The 18,646-nt window shown below is 39.2% G+C and overlaps 1 protein-coding gene across 16 annotated transcripts in view; it reads right to left on the bottom strand.

Moving 5' to 3' along the window:
• The window catches only part of PPFIBP1 (PPFIB scaffold protein 1), a 175,915-nt gene that overhangs the window by 8,247 nt on the left and 149,022 nt on the right, over nt 1-18,646 (bottom strand). For 12 of the 16 annotated variants that reach the window (XM_019668042.1, XM_019668044.1, XM_019668043.1 and 9 more), the window contains 11 exons: nt 18,033-18,187; nt 12,465-12,580; nt 11,896-11,952; nt 10,547-10,607; nt 7,556-7,724; nt 7,038-7,070; nt 4,588-4,738; nt 4,143-4,271; nt 2,503-2,653; nt 1,631-1,742; nt 1,413-1,501 (listed from right to left, as the gene is read on the bottom strand). In XM_019668042.1, coding sequence (XP_019523587.1) covers nt 1,413-1,501; nt 1,631-1,742; nt 2,503-2,653; nt 4,143-4,271; nt 4,588-4,738; nt 7,038-7,070; nt 7,556-7,724; nt 10,547-10,607; nt 11,896-11,952; nt 12,465-12,580; nt 18,033-18,187 — 1,223 coding nt within the window. The remainder of the gene's footprint in view (nt 1-1,412; nt 1,502-1,630; nt 1,743-2,502; nt 2,654-4,142; nt 4,272-4,587; nt 4,739-7,037; nt 7,071-7,555; nt 7,725-10,546; nt 10,608-11,895; nt 11,953-12,464; nt 12,581-18,032; nt 18,188-18,646) is intronic. The other 4 variants (XM_019668054.1, XM_019668048.1, XM_019668056.1 and 1 more) reach the window with 1 other exon arrangement.

Genomic DNA, 18,646 nt, shown 5'->3' on the forward strand with positions numbered 1-18,646 from the left:
GGGAACATACTTATACCTAGATAGGTAGGCAAATATGTACTGAATTTGCTCCAGGCAGAGCTGTGAGCTATTATGAGCAGGGATGTGGAAACAGCCTCGGTTCAAATGCTCTAGGACTCTCTACTACTTTCTAACTGTGGAAACTTAGTTAAGTTAACCAATTTCTTGATTCCTTCGTTTCCTCATCTAAAAACTGGGGATAATAAGAGTATTATTGAGACTCGAGTATTAATATGAGTAAAGTGCTTGAAAGAGTGCCTGACACACAGTAAATGTGCAACATACCACGATATGCCCACCAAGGTACAAACTTTGGTTCAATGACAGAGGAAAAAACAAATCCCATGAGTTGAACTGTAAATTTCATTGATACTGAAAAATTCCTATTGAAGTTAGCTGTTTGAAACTTTCAACTTATTTAAAAGAGCTACTTGTGGTAGATAAGTCCATAGCCTAGCTCACAAAAGGCCATTTATATCAAACTATCTGAGGTAGAACACTAATAGTACCTGGAGTCTAGAACATGTTCTCCTGGAATTCATCTCTCCTCGCTGTTGTAAAGTAGGGGAAAGTCCTTCTACCCATTGGACAAAGGCTAGACATATGCAACAAAGATGATGGAATCAGAGTGAAAGTCTACCTTTTACTACTACTTCTTTATCCCAGTGACTCCTGCCCTAGGAGAACTGGGCTGAAGTGAGATGGGTGAGAGGGTTTCAGGTAACAGTTCTCAAAAATGGAAGGGAATGGAGAAGACAAGTCTCTATGGACACCAGGTCAGAAGGGTGGCCTTTATTCTGCAGTCACTGTATATGGGAATATATAACTTAGAAATGGCCAGGACTTCCAAACGCCACAGTCTATTCTTTTAAACATCTTCTTTTTTTAATTTTTTTTTTATTGGGGAACAGCCATGGTCATTGGCTACACATTGCTTTTCATGCGACAATGGCATAGTTGACTCTTTTAAGGAGGGCGCAGCTCACAGTGACCCATGTGGAATCGAACCAGCAATCTAGGTGTTATCAGCATGACACCCCAATCAACTGAGCTAACCGGTCACCCCTTAAACATCTTTATAAGATATAATTCACATACCACAAAATTCACCCATTCAAAGTGTATACTTCAATATCTACATTGTTGAATACAGATAAAATCAACCTTCTAGACAGTTTAAATTAGGTGTCACGTAGCTTAAACCAGGGTTCCAAATTTTCCCAAGGCTGTTGTAACCACCAAATCCTACAATTTCAACTTAACAGGAAATGTTCCTGCCCCTCTCCTCAAGTTAAATACCTTCAAAATCTGGTGGAATCATTGTGAAAACACTGTATTCTGCTTACTCTCTTTCTGTGGTTTTTCAGAGAAAAACAATTTTACTCCCCAAATCCCAGAAGTGAATCACTTACAACAGTCATGTAATGGAGCATTCGGCCATCTACCCGTCCTTCATCAAACTGCGTCTTGTATTGGGGGAGACCAATGTCATCCAACCATCCTAAAAGAGACAAGTCTGTGTCGTTAACGAGCCACACGACACCTGTGCTTGTGATTAAAAAAAGAAAACGCAGGGGTATTTATTTATTTACTTGCTTAGTTACGAATTTTAGAACTTAAAGCCTCTTACTAGTGACCCAGTTGAAATCCAGCTTTCCGTGATTGGTTTCTTCCTCAGATCCCAGGGCTTGCAGTGCCAGCTGGAGTTTCTTTCGGTGAAGTGAGTGCTTGATTCCAAGTTCCTGAAATAATAAACAGAAACACTGGCTTTACAATTCTGTCAACATGGGCTGGGTGCCACTGGCAAAGGATGCAAATTCCTTCAAAATGAAGCGAGCATTACAGAGCCAACAATTACATTAAATCAGAATACTAACTCAGGCTAGGAAGATGCTGATGAACAAAAGGCCCTAGAAGACCAAGATCACTGAAGTTAGTTTAGTGCTGTGTTAGATATTCACTAGTATGCTCCTTCCTTTGCAAGACTGGAGCTGTAGGACACATAACAAGAATTCTACTCTTACTTTGTACAGTAATGTTAAATAGTTGGAAAGAAATGTTCAATAATGCAACATAAAATGTAGGGCTTTTTTTTTTTCTTTTGCAAAGTGAAGTTGAATTGCATATATTACTTTGAGGAGATGGGCTAATAATAAAACCACAAAATGATTTTGAGAAATTTGAGCTTAGAGTTTATTATCATGGCTATACAATTGTTTTTCATTAAAATGCCCAATAGCTTAAGTATTCCATAAAGAAGGACCTTCCTTTTTAGTCCATGAGATAAAATAAGTGTGAAGCAGAAAACTCAGACTTTTTCAAGCGTACTTACTGGCTCTACCCACCCACTTTTCTGGAGTAGAAAACAATAGCTCCACCCATTCCCCTTTTCTGGAGTAGAACATGCATATTATCTCTCAATTTCTCTCTCTCTCTCTCTCTCTCTCTCTCTCTCTCTCTCTCTCTTTCTCCATTGTGTAAATAAGATAGAGAAACAGTCACCTTCTCTAGATCTTGTTGAGAAGCCTGCAAAAGCGTTTGGCCAGATGCAATCCAGTGCTTGCCAGAGTTCAGGTAGGATCCCAGGCCTTGTTCCACAAGCCAATTACAAACCTGCTCCTTGGTCCATTTTGCAAATGGCATATCCAAGTCACTACAGAAAGATGAACAATTGCAGGAAAAACAATTCAAAGCTAATCCTGTGGCTTATCATCAAGGTTGAACAACTGTATACTCAACAGATATGGGAATTCCCTGGTGATACACATTTGACCATGAAAAGCTTAATTATCAGTACATATTTGGAAGAGGAAGTGACACTGGAATTGAAAGTGACCTTGTAAGACCACAGTATTCATTTCAAATGAAACAACAGGAGATTCAATGTGTTTTAGCAAACACACGTTCTACAGAAAAAGACCAAGCTGTCAAGTCACTGAATCAGTTTCAACCACCGTTTTTTAAAGGCTGAAATTCCCAAACAGAAAACACTAAGTCAGACTGAAAGAAACTCAAGTCAAACTTGGATTAACTTTAGCAGAATTATCATTTGTCTCCAGATGGTAATGAATGAGAAGAGGGCAATATGCCATCACTGAGTATAGGAAAGTGTAACCAAAGCAGATTTCTGTTTTTGTTTGTTTGTTTTTACTTTGACAGACAAATAGCATCCCTGTTTGGAAAAAAAAAAAAAGTGCAGATAAACAAGACTTGTTTTCTTTTTAATCAGCACCAGGGGTATACAAAAGGAACATATGGCAAATGAGACTGTTTAGTATTTGAAGAAGGCCAAAGAGTTTCCTCATTGACGAAACTTGTGCCCAGAGACCAACATAGGAGGGACCATGTTCAAAAGGTTTGTGGCCCATTATCTTTTAAAAGATTTAGTACCAATGATGTGTGCTGCATGTTTGCCAACCCCACCCTTTCTATGCTCAGTAGGTCAAGGCTCCAAACCAGCCCTGAACTGTGATAAGGGTGTAGGAAAGGTTCTTAAGAGTCTTCATAGAGAAAACATTACATAGTCCTGATACATTTCAGAATTCCGATAGGACTTATAATCTTTTAAGTGCTTTCGCAGGCTCCATTAGTCACTAGTATTTATTGAACAGTTATTATTTGCCAGATACTTAACACATATTACCTCATTTAATCTTCACAACCACCTCTTGGGGTAGGTACTAACTATTACTGTGAGAACAGCAGCACAGAGCATGAGAGTACTTGGCTCAAGGCTGCCCAGCTTGTAGGAAGCGGTGAGGCCAGAAATCTGATCCAAGCAGTCTGTCTCTAGGACTGACTCTTCAACACTACACTATCCCGTCTTTGCAAGGCTATGCTTTCGAGTACTTACAATTATTTTCTATGAAAATTTAAGTCAAAGAGTCATTCTAGTACAGATGCTGCTGACACTTTGGGTCTGGCTCCTCACCTAGCTCACACAGCCCACATCTTCTGTACAGTTGTCCACCAACCACGGCCATGTGACACCGCTCTAAAGATGATGGGCCCTTTCAGTAGGCATAGCAGTAAGCAATGGATTCGACTGTGTAGCTCAGGGGTAATATTAACATGGCAGGTGCTCGTGAGGCCCTGAGACTTGGGCAGAGATGCAGAAGTCCCTTAGTGTGGCTTGTTCTTACCTATTAGATTGTCCCAAATCTCGTGACCAACCCAATCGGGGCCCAGCAGTTGCCCTTGTCCCTCCTCTTTTAAATTCAGTTTCAGACATGTCATCCGGGTTGAAGGTCGTTGACTGACTCCTCCTAAGTCTGAACAGAAGACACAACACTCATTGCCTTGTATTAGACCCAAGGAGACCTTAGACTTTAAAGTTCATCAGAACATTTTTAATTGGTGCATACACTTGAGCCACTTCTCTTTGTGTGCCATTGGAATAGACACTTGGGCTTAAACTTTGAGACCCAATGTGTTAAAGAATCCCAAATCACAATCTTCCTTCCAATAAGAAGAGGAGCACAAAAGCTTTAGAATTCCATACCGACTTTTAGCCAATTTTCCATCTATGCCTACATGTGAACAACATGTAAGACAAAGCCCATTTGACTTGTTCACTATGTTACTTACTTCCCAAAGAGTTTCATGATGCCTCTGGATTTCTTTTTGGAATCTGGAGATGGTGGAGACATCTGGAAGGGACTGCTCCCCTGCGAATCTTTTGGACGAGAAGATACACCAGCCAGATCTAGGTGCTCAGCTGTCTCCTTTTCTGTTTCAGCTATTCCAAGAACAGAATACAAACTTGATGAATTTTAACATATGAAATAAACATGATTAGATGTTAACCTTCTGGGTGTTAGCAACTGGTAAGCATTCTTCTTCTGTTGGTCTATAAATCAGTGATTTGCAAAGAGCACCCTGCAAATAATAAAAATGTAACAAAACTGTATGTTCTACTCTACAGTCTATTGTGGATAAACTTAGGAACTACAACCCTTTTGATAGAATTGCCATATTCTTTCCTTGAGTGTTTTGAAATTATTCTCAATCTCGTTATACCACTTTGTATTGTTGACTTCTTCCTACATCCTTCAAAACCGCCACCCTTTTTAGCTTCTTGTCACGACAGTCTCCTACATGTATCATCTAATGAGTCCTTCCTTGCTGTAGCAACCGTTTTCTCTTTTTCCTCCACTCTGCTCCACTCCAAGATTCTGTTCTAAGGTCCCTCTGCAAGATCTCTTGACAAGCTCGCCCACTCTATGCTCAGCATTAAATGATGGCTTCAATCATTGGTACGCAGTTGGCGTCAAAATCTCTAGGCCTAACCTTTTCCCCCAGCTTCAGTATCTGAATACTGTACATATTCCCAATTTCGTGTGCCAAGGACATTATGGATTCAGCGACTCTGTCCAATTTCCTGAGAGTCTTCACTTAAATTTTCTTATTTCATATTGCATTAATATTAATATTCTCCCTGTACTCCAGTTCAAACTCTTTGTCATTTTCTTTTCATTCCTTCCTCACCTTTGGCATTTACCTCAAATCAGTTACCAAGTTCTGGCAATTCTTTATTCGAGAAGTTTATTGCCGTTTACAACCTGATATGTCCTAGCCATTGCAAGAAGAATGAACTAGATATGAGTACCTTTTTCTTTTAATATAAAATTAGTGTCTGTTGATTTTTGCCTTAAAAAAATAACATCCACATCTGCTACTCCCAGACCTCCAAGCATGAATTATTTTAGTTCTTTGAGCTGTGCCTGAATGGATGGTCCCACACTAGCAAACACAAGGGCTACTGTTTCTCCAATGAGAGACTTTACACTTTTATAGAGGTAAGTAAAAGGTGTACAAAAATCACAGGAACAGTGTCTTAGCAAGATATAAAGGTGGCAGAGGCTGACTTCTCTATGAAGCGGAGCTGTGGTTATAGGTTATAGTAAGCAGCATTTGCCTCTTAGCATTTTCAATACATTTCTTCCACGAAAGATGGCAAAACATTTAAAAATAGTTGTTTAACTAGATCAGTTTATTTTATCCATCCAGTGTTCATGCTAGACATATAAGGCTACAAAGAGAGAGAAATGTCACCTTTGATGATCCACGTGAGTAGATATATGGCTATCCATACAAGGTAACAGAACCTATCAGGAGAACCCAAAGGAACCTCTCCATTCAAATCCTACAGCATGATGGGTATGGGTGTCCCTGACATGTTGCCTAGCCCACCTTCATTTTAAAAGCATCTCTTTTTTTTTTTTCAGGGCCAGACGAGTGGCTCAGTTGGTTAAGAGCTAGCTCAAGAGTGCGAGCTCTGAGCAATTAGTGGTTCGATTCCCCGCCCAAGCTGAGCTGCTGCTGAGCTGCCAACAGGTGGCAGGATGGCTCAGCTAAAAAACAAACAAACAAAAAATAAAAAATAAAAGCATCTCATTTTTATTTTGAGGGTTTTTTCCCTCCTGTACTCTGCCCTTTAAAGAGGAAAACTGAGCTGTCCTCTCCTAAAATCACTTTGGGGGCAACTTCTCAAATAACACAGAAAGTTACCTGTGCCATCACCATTGTTACCTCCATCTTCAAAGCAATAAATATCAGAAGAATGTTATCCTGAGAAGTAGGTCTAAAAAGTCTTTTTCTTTGTCTGCCACAGACCTCTCTATTTGGCTAAAAATATTTCTTTTTGGAGGCGGGGGAAGATGTGAACATGGAGAAAGAACTGCGAGGACCTGGGAGTCAGTGTGAAAGGAACTGTGAGCTTCAAGGGTGAAACAGCTGGAGTGTACAATGACAGGGCAGCCCTGCCCTGCACTGAGAGGGACACTGAGCACTTTTAGATCCCCTCAGAACTACTTGCAAGGTGTCATTAGCATTGGTTAAAGACAGTTTGACGCTTGGAAGCCAGGGCTCTCCAGAGAGTCCTTTATAGCAGAAGGTGGAGAGAATACTGTGGAGCAGAGAACTACATGTGTTGATTGCTGCCAGCTCGCTTTCTAGAGATCACAGATGCCAAGAGCAGGGATTAGCTCGGTTTGCAGCACCGCGCTGGCACAGGCTGGCATGCAGGGGTACGATACCTAAGGCGGGTGCACTGGCACTTCGTTTACGATCTTCAGATATCCCAACAACGCACACAATCACACGCAGCCCAATGGAGAGAGAACACAGGGGAATGACAAAATGAAACACAGATGAGACCCCTACTCCCCAAATACACAGTGAGAGGGAAGGCAGGCACCGCCCTGTGCTTCCGGCATGATGCACAGTCCACTAGCAGTGTCCCTGTGGGGTTCATTTATCCACTTGAAAAAGAGATGGGAAGCCATTTATCATGAAGTCAGAGAGAATCATAGTTACGGTCTTTCCTCTATGTTTACACTCAGAACTGAGAGTAGGGTGAGAGTCTACCCAGAGCTGTCTTCACACCACTGACTTAAATCCACAGAAGCATTTTTTGGCTAACTTTCTATCCAAGTCATGCACCTTCATTTCTGAGAAAGAGAAATGTATAAATCAATGAATAAAGGGACCGGAAGAGATTGATCTTTTCCTCGTTTTGAAAGAATTAAGGCAAAGGCATTTCAGCCATGCGTACCCAAGTTTGGTGCACTTGCTGTCCTCTTGTTACTTTTTATTTTAAAAAAGCCACGACCAAAGGAAGATCTGGCTTTACGAGTGCCAAAGGGGTTGTCATCCACGGAGGCCTCATGTCCTGGAGCTTTGGGAGGGAGGCTCTGAAACGGGCTTTCTACTGGAGATTTGTCCTGAGAGAGAAGCAAAAGCAATTGAAACACAGCAACAGTGCACACAATTATTAGTATTTGCCAGGAGCAATACTAAATATGCCACACACGTGATTTTATTTAAAAGAATAACTGAACTAACAAATTGGTTATGAATATCAAGTGCCATATTAGAAGTTTAAAAAGTTAATTCTGAAAGCTACTTAAGAAACAACAACAAAACCATGTTTGTCACTAACCTGTAATCCATGTGTTTAGGATGTTAAATATTAGGATAGATATAGAAATTCTCATATCCCTTCCCCCACCCAAAAAAAAACCATGGAGATAAAAAACTAGAATAGCAGTAGACATCTTACTTTTCTAACAATGATGACACAGATTTGGCTATAATATAGCCAAATATAATATAATTATTCTACAAAGCAGGCATTAGGTCCAACCTTCTATACCAGCAGTATAAAGAGATTCTACTCCAATTATTTTATTTATTTTTATTATTAGTTTCAGGCATACAAAATGACATAATGATTAGACATTTACACACCTCACAAAGTGATAGCCCCAACAAGTACTCCAATTATTTTAAATATTCTTCTCAAAGAATTAATAATAAATTGAAGGTATAATCAACAACTGTCTAAAATATTTTTTTTGTAATTAGATTCTGGGCTATATTCCTATCTTGCCTGCGAATTACCAAACATGGACCAACAATTTTCAAAGACTGTGATACATTCAGATACACTTAACATTAAAACTAAACTGGCGGGCTGGCCGACTGGCTCAGTTGGTTAAGAGTTGGCTTAAGAGCGCGAGCTCTGAGCAACAGGGCCGCCGGTTCGATTCCCACATGGGCCAGTGGCGCTGCACTGGAGTTGAGCTGTCGCTGAGCTGCCAACAGGTGGCAGGATGGCTCAGCTGGTGTAACAACAAGATTGCCTGTTCGATGGTGGGCTACGGCCACCCGCAACAAAGACTGAACTCGGCACCTTAAGCTGTGCTGCCGCCCGGATGGCTCAGTGGATAGAGCTTGCGCTCTTAACAACAAGGCTGCCAGGTTCGACTCCCATATGGGATGGTGGCTTCGCCCACTAGCAACTAAGATTGAACACAGCACCTTGAGTTTAGAAGCCACGAGCTGCCGACAGGCAGCCAGATGGTGACTAGCCCCCTCCACAACAAAGATTGAAGAACAATATACTTGGCTGGTCCCTTTCCCCAATTCCCCAACACTGTTCCCCTCCCCCAATTCTCCAATAAAATCTTTAAAAAAAACTAAACTGGCAATAATTCAATTTTTCTTGGTTGATTCAGGAGCTACTTCAGACCGTTACAGTATTTCATGGTCTTTACCAAGAACTTCAATTGTGATTAAACTATGCTTGCAGATACTGCTTATTTTTTGCTCTTTCTGGTTATTTGAATAGACAATTATAGTATCATGATCTGTTACATTGTTTCAGTATTATACAAAGCTGAATTTGTTAGGATGTTCTCATTTCTCTAACATCTCTTGCTGTTTCTTTTTTTTGCAGAGGTAGAGAGAAGGGTAAGGGGATATGGGCTTTCAAGGTGGTTATTTTACTCTACGTACTGTTCATAGCAACTAAATATTTATAGCTGCACAATTTAGTGGCACTACTATCTACATCTCAACACAGATGTCAAAATCACTCAGCTATTGAATTGGCAAGACAAAAAGAACAGAGAATGACTTTAATTACTAGCTGTTGTCCACTGTCTGTTATTTGTCAGTTATACCTACATTATGACTCAAGACACTGAGAGCCAACAGTCAAGAGACTGCATCTGAAAAATAGCCTGTCTACCAGATGGTAACCTTTACCAGGTTAATGATTAAAAATCAGGGGAAAGAAGAACCAGAGCCTGTGTCAAGGATGTCCTTACAATAGCAAAACCTTTGCTGTAGATGGACAGGGGTTATATAAAATAAACCGCTGGTGATCTAAAAAGGGCTTTCTATAAGATCTAAGGAAGCCCAGTTACAGTCAGGAAGAACATCAAACTGCATGACTGCGAATTTGGCATTCTGTTTCTGTTTTACGATAACTCAGGGAGGTGAAATTCATGTAACATAAAAGTAACTCTTAAAGAAATGAACAATTCAGTGGCATTTAGTACATTCACAATATTGTGCAATAGCTACCTCTATCTAGTTCCAAAACACATCCATCATTCTAAAGGAAAGCCCCTTAACCATTAAGCAGTTTTTCCCCATTCCACGCTCCTCCACCCCTGGCAACCAGCGATCTATATTTGTCTCTTGTGAATTTACCTACTTTGGATATTTCACATCAATGGAATTGTACCATATGTGATCTTTTGTGTCTGGCTTCTTTCATTTAGCATGTTTCTGAGAATTTTGGCTCATTTGGAAGCAATCTCATGTATTAGAAGTCTAACACACTTTTACATTGTAATCTGGATTAAAAATTACCTCTGAAGGTTTCTGAATAGACTCTTTTTCCTGTTCAAAACAACAATATTTAAGGTTGTTATAGGCATCCCTTATATATTCAGAATTTATCACATAAATTCCATAAATTAAAACTAATTTACATATACTTCCAAGCTACAAAATCTCAGCTTCATGTATTTCCAACAATATTTTTTTTAAGTCTCTATTTCTGGTTTTACGTAGTACTTTCAATCCTTCATATCATACTTCTTGATACTTATCCTTAACTGTGGTATCTAGTAATTTTCCATTGGAGAAACCGCAAGCTCTTCTTAAGAGCTTTATTTGCAAATGGGAAAAGATGAAGATCCCTAAATATTTTCTTCTCAGGGTAACAGAGAGAAATAAACACAGAACCAACCCCATCTGATGACTCTTTCTTCAGGTTGTCCAGGCTACTAGACTTTTGCAAACTTGAAGTCCTAAAAATAACAATAATAATAATTAGAATTAATAATAAGTGGCTCTGGTGCCACTGTTTCTAAGTAGAAGATCTTGGAAAGAAACTAAAATTGTGTGTGGGTTGAATCCTGGAAATAAAAGACAATCTGGATTCAGGCAGTCACTTATGTGCTTAAGTAAATTATAACATTTAGTTCTTTTAAAAGCAGGAGTGGTTAAGTGTCCTGCCAATAACTCTAAATGTCCTGCACATGTTAGAGTAGCTGGAAAAACACTTAGAACTATTCTTGTGATGTCAATATTTGAAAATTTAAACCAGTATTTTCCATGGACTAGTGCTAGATTCTGTGCATGTATATATTTACATCAGGAACTTTATTTAAATACTTGTGTGCTATTTATATATAATCCTTATAGTTAAAATAAAGGACAAAAATTTAATTTTCAATACAAAGGAATCAATTTTCTGAGTCTGGCAGAGGACTTCATTTTACAATCGTGATCAAAGCATAACAGAGGACTCCCTATTGCTGCCCATAATAATTCACTTGCTATCCTCGTGAAGGCAAAGTAACACTGTAAATAAACATCCAAAGACTTTCTCTTTCACATAATTAGCATTCAATTTTACAGAGCTTGTCTCACTCAAAATTTGAAGGCAAGAATATGTGCCCAGTTTAAAAAGAAAGAAAAAAATTATACTTTTGCTCTATGAAACAGAATAATATAAATATATAAACAAACTTTTAAAAGACATTTCTCATGTATTTATGAGTAAATAAGTTGCTAGAAGTGTCGACTACCAAATAAAGTAAAAGATAATGGTAAGAACAGAAAAGATCTCATCTTCAAGTACTGTTTCTAAAAATAGATTTTCCTAATTTAATTCAGACTTTAACTTGGATAAACATAGATATTAGGCCAGTTTATTAATTTGAAAGTATAAAAAAAAACCATTGCAGTGTTCCCAGCCATCACATCATTCTCTGTGATTCTTCTGTGCAAGATTCAAAACATGTCAACACAAAAATAAATTTTTTTATTTTTGAGCACTGAACTTTAAATGAAAACTGGTGAAGAAGGCTAAGAGCTACAGAAACTTGGCATGAGATAATGATAAATGAGCAAGTATTTCTTTGGTAACTTACAAACCCCCCACCTCCACCCCCACTCAATCATTACAGCTGCATTAATTTATTCAGGCCTCACAGTCATTCACTTTTAATACTGGTTATTGTTAGTGTAACAGAAGCTTCCTCTCTCTAAAATACCAATCACATTTTTCACATTCAATAAACTGTAACTTACGAAAGACTATCACACAGCTGGGTTTCAACAGCAGCACCAAGGATTATTTTTCCATCACTAAAATGTGGGGAAAAAAGGGGATTTATGAACTTCATGAAGACCATATGTATTCTAAGTGAACACAACTGTCAAAAACAAACAACTGTGTAAGGGAAACTATTTCTTTCTCTTTTTTTGATATTCTATTTTATTTTGTCTATTTGTAAAATTAGGCAATTAATTAGGGACTATGTTCCCCGAAAATTCTATTTGCCTATGGAGAAACAATCGTATCCCTGTTTTGCAACCCTTTGAGGACCACCTATGACCTAGAATATAAAATCCAAGTTCCCTAAAATCCCTCTCTAACCTGACCACCACACCTCCCGGCCTCATCTCCAATTACTTTAGCTTCACACCTTTTATTTCAATAATACATAACCGATATGGGTTCCCTGGAACATGTCTTGCTGTTTCTTGTTTCCTGGGTAAAACAATTGTGTTTATAAATAAATGCAATGCACCCTGGCTTTGGGTTGATCTACTTTTCCAAAAATTCTCATTGCAATATTAGGTCATAGATGACATACTTCTCTTCAAATGAAGTATCTGGCTTAGGAGGCAATTTTGCTTTTTCAGAATTTTCCACGCCTTTAGACGCCGGTAATAATGAAGAGATTGAAACTTGCAAGATGCTGGTGTGGAACTGTAATAATAAAAAGTAAAAAATCAATCCATCAAACAAAACAAAACAAAAACCACAGGGTAACAAAAATCAAATAAGGCATTTAAATGGTCTATTAGTAAAATTTCATATACCTGTGTTTAGAATGCTATTCTTAAATTTTTTAAATGGTTTTAGGATATAAACATCTAGAAGTGTTAATCAGAGAAACTATTCTAGAGAAAGGTAATTTTTGAACTTGGTTCTGAATAAGACACTGAATATTGTGAATTAGACATTTAAGCCCAGGTTGAGATCTTAGCTCTGACACATCTGCCTAAGTGGCCTTAAGTAAATCACTTAAGTGGGCATCAGGTTTTTCCTTTGTAAAATGAAAATGACAATGCCTAAATCACAGGGTTGTAATGATTTACAGTGAGATTTGGGTAAAATGCTTTGTAAATTTCACTTTAATTTCTACCACTAGTCTAAGATAGAATGGTGGTCAAGCCAGTTAATTATTATCCTGTATGTGAACAAGATGACTAACTTCAATTAACAGAATTGATAAAAAGTATAATTAAAACAACTTATAATGTAGTCTGTGGAAGCACCATTGAAAATACTTCGCTTAATAGTAACAGTATTACAGCAACAAAAAAGAAATTAATAATATACTTTCCTAGACAAATGCCTTGTGAATCATAAGTATAGATTCTGTGCAAGAATTTTTTTTTAAGATTTTTATTGGGGAATTGGGGGGATGGGAACAGTGCTGGGGAATTGAGGGGAATTGGGGAAGGGGAACAGACAAGTTGCTGTCATTCCGTTCCCCAGTCTAGATGTGGAGAACGTTGCTCCACTGGCCCAAGTTGGCACCATCATTGCGCTCCTCCCAGGCGAGGCAGATCAGCCACCGACCTCTGGACGGCCGCTCACCGTGGCAGCTGGTCGCTCATGCTGGCTGCTGGCCACACAGGGCAACCCACGGCAACCCACTGCCACAGGGGCTGCAGCCTACGCCATCGCTGGCGACCCACGGCAGCCCAGCTCCAGGTTGAGCCATTGTTCAGCATCTTAGCTGTGGAGGGCAGTGTCACCGGCCCTCACATGTGGGATCCGAACCGGGGCCCTCTGGCGTCCCAAGCCAGCTCCCAACCATCGCGCCACTCGGGCGGCCCTCTGTGCAAGAATTTTTATACTTTGGTTTTCAATGATTTCTGACAACTGAGAGCAGTTAGATTGTGGGCTACATCATGAATAAATGAAACACTTGAAAAGAATATCCAGTAAAAAAAAAGAACAAAACTTGCCTCAGTGAGTTGACTCACTTCTGCAAGTCAACCAATCTGTGATTCACTTCTGGAAGTCAGCCAGCCAGATAGGGACTCACACCGGCAAACACACTTCTAAATACCAACCAATCAACAGTCTCACCTTCATAACCATATAGAGCTGATGTCAACTCATTCCTGCCTCTGAAAGTCTACCAATCCCTGAGCTCCACGAACCCTAAAACCCCTATTTATGATCAGCTGAAAGAGAATGTCCTTGATCAACAAAGTTAACTTGCTTACATAAGCAATAAATTCAGCTTTGTGATTTTTTCTCAGTTACTGAGTGTTGATCTCATCCTCTGACACTGTAAAAGGCTATAAAATGTGAAGTCTGCTAAAGTAACAAGATTGGGCCCAAGATGGAGTGGCTCATGCTAAACCCCACATCAGCAAACCTGAAATCAACTAAGTTTCGATGCTAAGCTCTCACGGAAAAGAAAGGCCTAGGTCAACCCATCAGCACTTGCTTCCTCCTCCATGTGACCTAACCCTGCGGCGCCAAGACTTCCCTTTGCTCCATGTAAGGAAAGTAACTCTGCTTTAACCAATCAGTAAATGCTAAGTGTGACTTCCCAGTTCCTACTTCCTTCTACAAAAAGCTTTTTATTTTGTGCAGCTCCTCAGACTTCCTTTCTTTCTCCTAGGCTGGATGCTGTTAGATTCATGAATTGCTGAATAAAGCCAGTAAGATCTTTAAAATTTATTCAGTCGAATTTTGTTCTTTAACAAGTCATATTATGGGCCAGCCGAGTGGCTCAGTTGGTTAAGAGATTGCTCAAGAGTGCGAGCTCTGAGCAACAGCGGTTTGATGCCCGGCCAACAGGTGGCAGGATGGCTCAGCTAAAAGGAAAAAAAAAAGCCATGAACAAGTCATATTATTATAAAATAGGAGAGTTTTTTTTTTTTCAGGTTAAATCTTTATGACTCATCCTTGATTTAAGAAAATCAAGAAAACTCATTTTCTTGATTTCCTTTCAAACTTCAGGGCTTTCAACTCCAACCTGAAATCTCTCTCCCAGCTTTTCTTTAAAAATGTGACTAACCATCCTCAAACCTCATCAAACCATTCTTGTTCCAAACTAAAAAATCTGTCATTCAACTACCATTCACATAACAAAGACTTTTCTTTTTTAAGGATATGAGATTACCTGGGTGTAACCTTCGTATAATAGCAGTCTCTCTCTATAAATGCAGGACACTCATCGGCTGTCAAGAGGAATTTTTCCCTTCAGTATAAATATATATTTAACAATTAGGGGATTTCCCTCTCTAAAATATTTCTTATTCCTTAACTAATTGGTTGTGGTTTTTTTTCCTTTCAATTTTATTGAGATATAATTGGCATGCAGCACTGTGTAAGCTTAAGGTGCACGGCATAAAGACCTGACTTACATACACTGTGAAATGATTACCGCCGTAAGTTAGTTAACATCCATCACCTTGTACAGATTTTTAAAAAGGAAGAAAATGTGTTTTTCCTTGTGATGAAAATTTTTAGGATGCACTCTCTTAACAACTTTCATATATGCTATGCAACAGTGATAACGATAGTGACCATACTGTACATCATATCCCCAGTACTTATTTATCTTATTCCTAGAAGCCTGTACCTTTTGACTACCTTCCTCCGATCCCCCGACCCACTAATTTCTTGCTAGTGAAATATGTAGCCCTCTCTTACATTTGAGAGAGAAATGTTAATTGTTTTTTCCTTGAATTCATTTTCATTCAGTTCTAATTTCATTTTCTCATTATGTAATCATTAGGAACAGATATAAAAAGATGACATTTGGTTTCTTCTCACTACCAATAGTAAAATGTTAGAGTAGAAGATGACCAAAGAAGGAACTGTTAAATAGAAGGGAGCCAGGGTTGTTTCGTTCAAAAATAAAACTGTGTCCCATTCCTAGTCTCTAGGCAGCACATTACATTTATAATTAAGAAATGGTTTCAGGGTGTTGTCAGGAAAACAATCTTAAAATGAAGTCAAATGTGTGGCTTTGTTAAGACTTCAGGAAGATGTAAAGTGGTGCTGTCTCATTGAACTCTTCAAGATGAAGGGATTAAGAAGTACAAATTGGGGGTGACTGGTTAGCTCAGTTGGTTAAGAGCGTGGTGCTGATAAACACCAAGATTGCTGATTCGATCTCCGCATGGGCCACTGTGAGCTGTGCCCTCCCTAAAAGTCAACTATGCCATTGTAGCATGAAAGCAATGTGTAACCAATGACCAGGGCTATTCCCAAAAAAATAAAAAAATAAAAAATAAAAGAAGTACAAATTGGCAGTTACAAAATAGTCATGGGATGTAAAGTACAGGATAGGGAATATATTGTCTAATACTATTGTAATAACTATGTATGGTGTCAGGCAGGTACTAGACTTATCAGGGGATCACATTGTAAGTTATGTAAATGTCTAACCACTATGCTGTACACTTGAAACTAATATAATATTGAATGTCAACTGTAATAGAAAAAATTTAAAAAAATTTTTTTTAAAGAAAACTAAAAATAAAGGGATATCCCACAGTAGCCTCATAGGGAATGTAAAATAGAGAAAGGCTTATTGTGAAGGTTTTTGTGGATATGCTTTAATCTAATGGAATGGATTACAAATTGATTCCTAAGACATTCTAAATGTTTAAAGTATTACACCAAATTAGACTAAAGGGGACAGAGACGGTAGAAAATGAAAAGCCAGCTTTGGACCTACATGGACCCTTTCACAGAAAACCATCTATCTGCAAATACGGGCTCCTTCTTGTGGAAAAGGCAGGATGACTCGGAAAGAACAAGAGCCCAAAGGACTGAGCACTAATAAAGGAGCGGCACCACGTACTGGGCTGCATTTTGGAATTGCTACAGACTAACGACACCTGTGTGCCTTCTACTTCCCTCTTTTTGAATGAAAGTGCCTACAGCAGTTATATTTATTTCATTACTGTACGTCAAGTGTATGGAGGACAGGTAGCTTGTCCTGTAAGTTCCCAGTTCTTAAACTGAGTGGAATGGTACTCAAGAATGTACCCAAGAAGATGCACTGAGGAGTTTCACTTCTATCTTGGCCTGATCTGGATGACAAGTGCCTGGGACGCTGATGCCTAATCAGAATGAGACTGAGGGGGAATGTGTATATTTTGCATGTGAGAAGGATGTAAACTGCTGTAGCCAGAGAGTGGGAGGGGCAGACTATTTTCCAAATATGACTGCACCAATATATCCCATCCCACAGGTTCTTACAATTGTGATATTGCCCCTTGTCCATCAAGAGGTAGGGCCTAGTTCCTCTCTGCAGGAGAAGAGATACTACGTGACTTCTGAGACACGTCATAAAAGGTGATACAAATTTGCCTAGTCCTGTCCTTGGGATGCTCATCCTCAGGGCCCAGCCACCATGCTGTGAGGAAGCCAATCAGTCACACGCCAGAGCCTCAGCTGAGGTCCCGGCCAACAGCCAGCCTCAATCGCCAGAGAGATGAAAGACCAGCTTGCAGATGACTCACGCCCCCAGCTTCACGCTCCTCCAGCTGCTGCCAAGTGGAGCAGAGATGAGATAGATGCTCCTGCTGAGCTCTGCCCAAATGGCAGATCTGCCAGCAAAAGAAACGTTGTCATTCAAGCCACCAAGTTTTGGGGTGGTGTGCAACAGATGTTAGGAAATGGTTATTGGTGGCAGTCTGATGTGAAAGTAAAGTAAATGAGTTTAAGGCTTTTATTCTCCTCCAGTTGCTTCTTCCAAATTTAAAGAAGTCAGAGGGAAATTTTATTCCATCATCTTTCAGTCACCAGCAGAAGTGACTAAAATCAATTTCTTTATATAACCTCACTTTATCCCCACTTTACTTATTCCCTCCTTTTATAATATGTAGATTATAATCTCATCTTTAAGATGACACCCATCTCCAAGGGATTCACATGTTTTCCCTAAAACATGAAAGCAATTTTAACATTGCCCAGGGCCATTTATTTATTAAAGAGAAGGAAAAAAACCCCTACATTTCAAATACAGGTCTGTAGGATGCAAAAACTTCCAGGACAAACCAAGTCAGTAATCGAACTGAGAAAAGAACCCATGTCTTTCATGTTTCAACAGCATTTTAGCTTTCAATGATCCAGACGCTTCAAGACGAAGAAAATATTGAGAGCTCGTAAATACCTCTTCTGGAACACTGGTGTTAAATGATTCATGGCTGGGAGATCCGGTTATTGGGGTAGACGATAGGCTTTTCTCCAGATCACTAAACCCCTGCGCTTCCAGCAAAGTGGAGATGGAAGTGGTGGTGAGCAGGTCTTCATAGTCACCATCTTGGCCTAGAAAAGACAAAGCAAAAAGGGGGACAGCAGCTTTTCATTTATATTTCACTTTTGGAAGAAGATAAGAGTCCCAAACACATTAAATGTAAAAATGTGTTTGATCCTCAAAAATCAAAGAGTCAACTCCTCCTGGCATCACTTGAAAAACAACGTGCGACCTAGAAAATGTCTTAAACTGCAAGCACCTGAGTTCCAGGAGCTCTTGGGCCATGTGTGTATCCAGCAATGGTATTAACGGTTATCAATTTATAGTGATGTTAATAGATGCAATCATGAACTCACAGGATAGAAATGAAAAGTTAATTTAATTCAACAACCTTCCTGTAATTTTGTTTCAAAATGTGGGGCTTTACAAATTTCAGCCCAAAAATAACCAAGCTGAAGAATACCAGTGATGGTACAACAAACTGATTCTGAACTGCAACAGAGTCACCATTTAAACAACTCAGTTTTCAT

This window comes from Hipposideros armiger, unplaced genomic scaffold, assembly GCF_001890085.2.
Source record: "Hipposideros armiger isolate ML-2016 unplaced genomic scaffold, ASM189008v1 scaffold_513, whole genome shotgun sequence".
Taxonomy (NCBI): Eukaryota; Metazoa; Chordata; class Mammalia; order Chiroptera; family Hipposideridae; genus Hipposideros; species Hipposideros armiger.